At 45.5% G+C, this 477-nt stretch overlaps 1 protein-coding gene across 1 annotated transcript; it reads left to right on the top strand.

Moving 5' to 3' along the window:
• Nucleotides 1-3: 3 nt before the first annotated feature.
• LOC105461623 lies at nt 4-472 on the top strand (the record flags this gene model as incomplete). The annotated part of the gene is made up of 2 exons (XM_011708123.1): nt 4-115; nt 213-472. Coding segments are annotated over 2 exons (372 nt in total), but the record flags the coding sequence as incomplete, so codon positions are not given.
• Nucleotides 473-477: the final 5 nt, after the last annotated feature.

Here is a 477-nt window from a genome sequence, read left to right as displayed (position 1 = left end):
TTCAAGCAGAAGACGGCATACGACTCATTGTTCGGCCGTATGAGAGAAGCTCGTAAAATATCCAAGGGGATATTTGATTTTCTAAAGAATATCGTCGTTCTGCTCTTAGGCACGAGTAAGTCACAATATGCTTGTTAAACGTTTCGGCTCAGAAATACAACATCTCGAGGAAACTCTAATAATTTCAATGTGAACACATTGACATTTTCCAGTCGGGTGCACCATCATCCTTGGAGTGACGATAGTGGTACCAGTTTGCATGATGGTGATCGGTGGATTGTACCTTTACGACTGTCCGCAGGGTGAATACATTCCCGTATACCTGTTGGTAGGCGGTGGATTCGGAGTGTTTAAGCAATTGTTAACTTTATCGGCCAGAGTGCGGCAGCGTCAAGAGGAAAGGGACGAAGAGAGGATCAGGCAGTCGCCTACGCAGACCCTGATCAATTGTTTCATGCTGGGATGGTTCATTATCGG

Source organism: Wasmannia auropunctata, unplaced genomic scaffold (assembly GCF_000956235.1).
Source record: "Wasmannia auropunctata unplaced genomic scaffold, wasmannia.A_1.0 LD282413.1, whole genome shotgun sequence".
Lineage (NCBI taxonomy): Eukaryota > Metazoa > Arthropoda > Insecta > Hymenoptera > Formicidae > Wasmannia > Wasmannia auropunctata.
Note: the sequence above shows the minus strand (reverse complement) of the source record. Positions and strands in the feature narration are given on the sequence as shown.